This window comes from Poecilia latipinna, unplaced genomic scaffold (genome assembly GCF_001443285.1).
Source record: "Poecilia latipinna isolate Pla-1442-1.1 unplaced genomic scaffold, P_latipinna-1.0 Scaffold3979, whole genome shotgun sequence".
Lineage (NCBI taxonomy): Eukaryota > Metazoa > Chordata > Actinopteri > Cyprinodontiformes > Poeciliidae > Poecilia > Poecilia latipinna.
The window spans coordinates 27,135-32,962 of NW_015116595.1; the positions used below are offsets into that span (position 1 = coordinate 27,135).

The 5,828-nt window shown below is 39.3% G+C and overlaps 1 protein-coding gene across 1 annotated transcript; it reads right to left on the reverse strand.

Moving 5' to 3' along the window:
- Positions 1 to 238: 238 nt before the first annotated feature.
- Positions 239 to 2,488, reverse strand: LOC106941999 (tripartite motif-containing protein 16-like). Its single transcript, XM_015025162.1, has one exon. It carries the CDS (start codon positions 2,458 to 2,460, stop codon positions 1,042 to 1,044), a length of 1,419 nt encoding a protein of 472 aa, XP_014880648.1. The 5' UTR covers positions 2,461 to 2,488; the 3' UTR covers positions 239 to 1,041.
- Between the last annotated feature and the right edge of the window lie 3,340 nt (positions 2,489 to 5,828).

A 5,828-nucleotide genomic window follows, 5' to 3' on the forward strand; every position in this document is an offset into this window, starting at 1 on the left:
TGGAAAAACACGCCCACTGTTTCTACATGGATTTATGACCAAAGATAGCTCATGTTCTCATGTGAAGTGTGTGTGTGTTTGCAGATTGTGTTTCTGTGTGAATGAGGACCAAGTGTGCTACTCATTGTGTTTACAGGTGTTTGAATTACAATCATGTTTCGGGAATAATGACTGAACTCTTGAACTGCTGATAGCAGCATATGCAAAAATTGAATGACCAAGACATTTTTCTCACAGATTCAGTTTATTCAGATTTTTACAATAAAACACACTGATTTAATCATTAAAGTAAAAAACAAATAACCAATAATGACTGTTGTATGAAGTCCTATATGGTGAAAACAAAAAAGCATAGCAGGGAATGTAATCAATGCCCATTACTATACAACTCCACTCAGAACCTCAGATCTCTACATAAACATACAGGAGGGACTTTGCTTCTCAGCTAAATTTACAAATGAATGAATATCTTCATGTGGACGTCGTTCTGGAGAGGTTTTTTACAGTTACACAGAAAAATGTTTTCAGTGTTTTTTTCAATGAAATGAAGCTTTACAAACTCTTGAGAATATTATGTGGCTAAACCTTTTCTTGTTCTTTCAGGATTCCTGAACTGTGATGTGCATTAATTAAAGAGACAACACATGTTGAAGCTGAAATTCCTGATATTTAAAAACAATAACAAATGTCAAAAATCATCTAATATTTGTCAAAAAAAATAATGACTGATGGCCTGAATGATGAGAATAATTACATTTTCTTCAGGCTATCTGTATAAGGATTTGAACAACAGTTGGTCTGACAAAGCAATAAAATAAATATAACTGTAATTATTTTAGGTTATTCAAAATCCTCCCGAGTAAAGAATAAGGGGCAGCACTCAAAAAAAAAAACTTCAACATCAACAAAAGACAACAAAGTAAGTCCATAAAAACAGCTGATTTCTGAGCAATGAAGAAATGACGTCAATGAGCTCTCTACAACAATGATGAAGACTAAAACAGAAACTAGAATACACATTTTAACCAAGTGGACCTCAGATCACTGCTGACTAAGCTCAATGAACTCAGCAGAGGCTGACTTTAAGAAAAGACCAACCCCAGCATGTAGTGGCTGAGTGAATGTGGTCTGGACTCTGTGGAGGAGAGTCATGGTTTTAGAAACGCTGTAGAAACACAGAATACCTGCTCTGTGGTCCAGGTACACTCCTATTCTGGAGGAAACTGGACCTGGTACTGGAGTTTCAATGCTGTTGTGCTTAAATGTGTATTTGTCTGTGGTACAAAATAATGACCAAGATTTGTCATTCAATCCAAATTGTCCTTTTCTGCTGATGTTCTTGTAAGAAACTGCTACCACCCCACCTCCTCCTCCTCCCCACTCCACCTCCCAGTAACAACGTCTAGTCAGACTCTCTCTAGTCAGGACCTGAGAATGCTGAGTAAACCTGTCTGGATGGTCAGGATAAGGCAGTTGTTCTGCCATTTTTTTTACTTTTCTGTTACTCTCAGATAAGGACAGATTTTTGTTAACTGTGTTTGGATCCAGAGTGACTTTTTGTGAATATTTTAAAAAAGAAAATCTAGTTACTGAATATGGCTTAGACAGTAAAACCTCAACCTCAGTTAGTCTCTTTGAGATGTTTGTCCATGTGTCTTTCAAGACACCCTTTAATTTATCTCTGCTCTCTGTCACAGCTGCTGTCACGTCCTCAAAGTGTCTCAGAGGACGGATGTTGATGCTGGATGAGTGTTTAGACCTACTGAGTGCTGGCAGTGAGGGGTAGTTGAGGAGAAACTGGGTGTGATCCTCTGTGTGTGAGAGCTGCTCCAGCTCAGCGTCTTTCCTCTTCAGCTCAGTGATCTCCTGCTCCAGCTTCTTCCGAACATCTTTGACTCGACTCACTTCAGTTTCCTGCTGGGATCTGATCTGCTGCTTCACCTCAAAGCTTCTTTTCTGGATGAGACGGATCAGCTCAGTGAAGATCTTCTCACTGTCCTCCACTGCTTTTTCAGCAGAGACATTGATGGCCTTCACCTCCTGTTGAAGCAGCTTCACATCTTCCTTTTGGTCCTGGATTCTCTGATGGATTTGTTGTCGACTCTCCTGGAGCTCCTTCTTTTTCTCAGCTCTTTCTGCTGCAGCTGGGACTGTTTCATGGCCTTTATGTTCATCCATAGTGCAAAGAAAACAGATACACTGCTGATCAGTACGACAGAAGATCTTCATCACCTCATCATGACGAGAGCAGATGTTGTCTTGGAGAGTCTTGGAGGGATTCCCCAGCTTGTGTTTCTTTAAAGGTGGAGCATCATGGTGAGGCTGGAGGTGATCTTCACAATAAGAGGCCAAACAAGTGAAGCAAGACTTGACAGCTTTCCTCTTCCTCTCCTCACAAACATCACAAGCCACATCTTCAGGTCCAGCAGAGCTGTGAAAAAGTTGAACTCTTTGCGCCATTTCAGCTCTCGGTCACGACTGTGTGAGTTTCTCTTCTGTAGAACAGAAACTGGTTTGAGCTCGCATGTAAATATCAAATTACCAAAGGGAGTGTCTCTGGTTCCACCCATCATGACGCTTGTAAACCAGAGGAGTGTCATGATGTGGTGAGTGGGAGGTGGTGAGGATGAACGCTGAGACCCAGGTTGTGAAGAAAATGATGAATTTAATGATAAAAGCTCAAACAGTCCAAATGCAGACGGCATGGCATAGAAAAAAAAACGAGAAAACGAGAGTTAACCCTTTTAACTCTCGTTAACCCTTTTAACTCGAGAGTTAACCCTTTTAGGCGGGGATGTGTCGCCGGCGACACATCCAAATTTGCAGTACCGTAATTCCGCCACACGTAGCGCTATCTGAAAAATCCCAACGGTTTCTGAAAGGGGAGACGTTGCACTTTCCAGCAAGTATCGGGTTAATACGGCAACTTCACAGCTGCAGAGAGTGTAATTAATCCGGGGGGCACTCGTTTTATAGACGGTATATTGCGAAAATAACTTGCTGGATATTGAAAGTTCCAGTTGTTATCGATACATGGGTAAGTATATCATCTCACAGGACATTTAAGAACTACTTACAATTAAAATAAGAAAGGTTTATTTAGGCAGACGCTTGAAACTCTGGCATAAAAGGGTTAAAGCTAATCAGGACTTCGTAGTTCAACTGCAGAGCATAGATGTTCGACAACAACTGACAAGAGAGAAAGACAGCAGGTGGGTTTAAATACACAGGGAGGGTAATCAGGAAAACTAGACACAGCTGGGAGCAATCAGCAGGGAGGACAGGACATCACAGTGACTCACAGAGGAAACAGAACTAAAACACAGAAAAACCTCAAAAATAACTACACAGAAAACACAGATCGTCACAAGGAGGATGGATTAAGGAAAAACTTTGAACTGAAGTATATCTGATAATCCCATCCTGCTCATCTCAGGTTAATGAGCTACATTTTTCATTGCCAGCTCGATCCAACTAGAGAACATAATGCAGCTTTTATGAAAACTATTAAAACGTCCTGTCTTTTTTCCAATTTAAAAAAGCACAAACAGAGCTATAAAAGTCACACATGCAAATCGTGCAGATGAAGACAACATATTCTGGATCAGTTGTTGTTTCTAGCTTAATTGTTATTTTCTCTACATATACAAACCACCATATTTATTGGCACTAAATTAAAGTATGTAAAAAACTTTAAAATAAGGTAATGTTTTATTTTAGGAGCATAATCTCATACTCTAACATTTAGAATACTTCAGCCTGTAATTGAATAGATTTTGTATTCAATTACAAAAACAACCTAATCTTCATCTGACATGAAATGACTGCAAGAAAATATATGATTATCAAGGTTTTCTCATATACAATGCCTGGAACTGAGACAAAGACAGTTGGACAGGGACCTTATTGTGATCTGGGGTTGTTTGAGTTTGGTTTCGGATTTTTGGTGTCTCTTAGGTTTTTCTGTTTAGTTTTCACTGTTTTCCACTCCTGCTATTCCTTAGTAATTCTAGTTATGTTTCTTGTTTCTAGTTATTTTATGTTGTTCTACTTTATTGTGTTTCTTTAGTTTTTTTTTATCAAGTTATTCTTTAGAGTTAGAATTGTGTCCTGTTCCCCTGTGCCACTTTCTCTCTCCCTCCTCCTCAGTCTGACCGCTGCTCTAAGGACTCATACCTGTAATCAATTAACTTATCAGCCCAGGTGTTTCGTCTAATTCACAACTCCCTAGTATAGCTGGTCAAAAATTTAGAATATCATGAAAAAAAAATTTAAATCAGTAATTCCATTCAAAAAGTAACATTTGTATATTATATTCATTTATTACATAAACTGATAGACTTCAAATGTTTATTTCTTTTAATGTCGATGATTATTACTATGAAAACTCCAAATTCAATATTGTGAAAAGGTTCAATATTGAAGACCCCTGGTGCCACACACTAATCAGCTGATTAGCTCAAAACACCTGCAAAGTCTTTTAAATGGTCTCTCAGTCCAGGTCTGTTTGATGGACTGACAGCCCATCCTACTGTTGATAGGATGATTGAGATGACTGCTGACCTGACAGTTGTCCAAAACAGGACCTTTGACACCGTGCACAAGAGGGCAAGACACAAATGTCATTGCTAAAGAAGCTGGCTGTGCACAGAGCTCTGTTTTCACTGAGACAGAGGAAAGGGAAGAAAATATGTAGTGGAAATAAACTGGACAAGCATTCGGGATAACTGCAACCTGGATATCAATCGATCAATCAAATTTTATTTGTATAGCACATTTCAGCAGCAAGGCATTTCACTGAGCTTAAATAGTCAGCATAATAAACACAACGTCATGCAACATAGAACCAACACTGAAAACATTACATTAAGTCAAGAGCCATCATTAAATTTGTAATTGATTACGTTTCAAATACAGCTCTAAACAGGTGGGTCTTTAGTCGAGATTTAAAGGCTCTCAGTGTTTCAGCTGTTTTACAGTTTTCTGGAAGTTTGTTCCAAATTTGTGGTGCATAGAAACTGAATGCTGCTTCTCCTCGTTTGGTTCTGGTTCTGGGGATGCAGAGCAGAACCAGAAGATCTGAGGGGTCTAGATGGTTGGTACAGCAATAACAGATCTCTAATGTATTGTGGTGCTAAACCGTTCAGTGATTTATAAACTAACAGTATTTTAAAGTCTATTCTTTGAGCTACAGGGAGTGTAGGGACTTTAAAACTGGTGTTGTCTCCATCTTCCTGGTTTCAGTGAGAACAGCAGCAGCTTCTGGATCAGCTGCAGCTGTTCGATTGATTTATTAGTCAGACCTGTGAAGACGCTGTTGCAGTAATCAATGCGGCTAAAGATAAATGCATAGATGAGTTTCTCTAGATCACGCTGAGACATCAGTCCTCTACAGGGAATAGTCACCGGATCCTTCAGTAGATCCAAACAGATGGAACAGGAATATTTCTCCAATTGAGCTCCAGTCTGAGCCATTGTGCTACTTAACAATGACAATGTTTGAATCAGACATTTCCAACTCTATATAGCTCTAAGTTACGCCCAGATTAAAAATATGTAGATAAACTGGAATTACTTTGTTTCGTAGGAGGAAGAAGGCAGATCATCAGACTTCCCAGAAGGTGTGTTCATGTCTTTTTGATCTCCATTTCTGCACATACAGTAACTTAGGATAATTATAGCTTTTGATCTATTGTGGTGCTTACCTCCCAACGGGCACCAAAATCATGTTTAAACATTGGTCAACAGTGTTGTTTGTTGTCTCATCTTTAACAGATGCCACTGTTCTTTCAAGTTAGAACAGGCACATGCAGAGGGTGGGGCTGGGG

What these genes read in the sequence shown, in the direction of transcription:
- LOC106941999 (XM_015025162.1), bottom strand. Translation starts at nt 2,460, where the DNA reads ATGGCGCAAAGAGTTCAACTTTTTCACAGCTCTGCTGGACCTGAAGAT.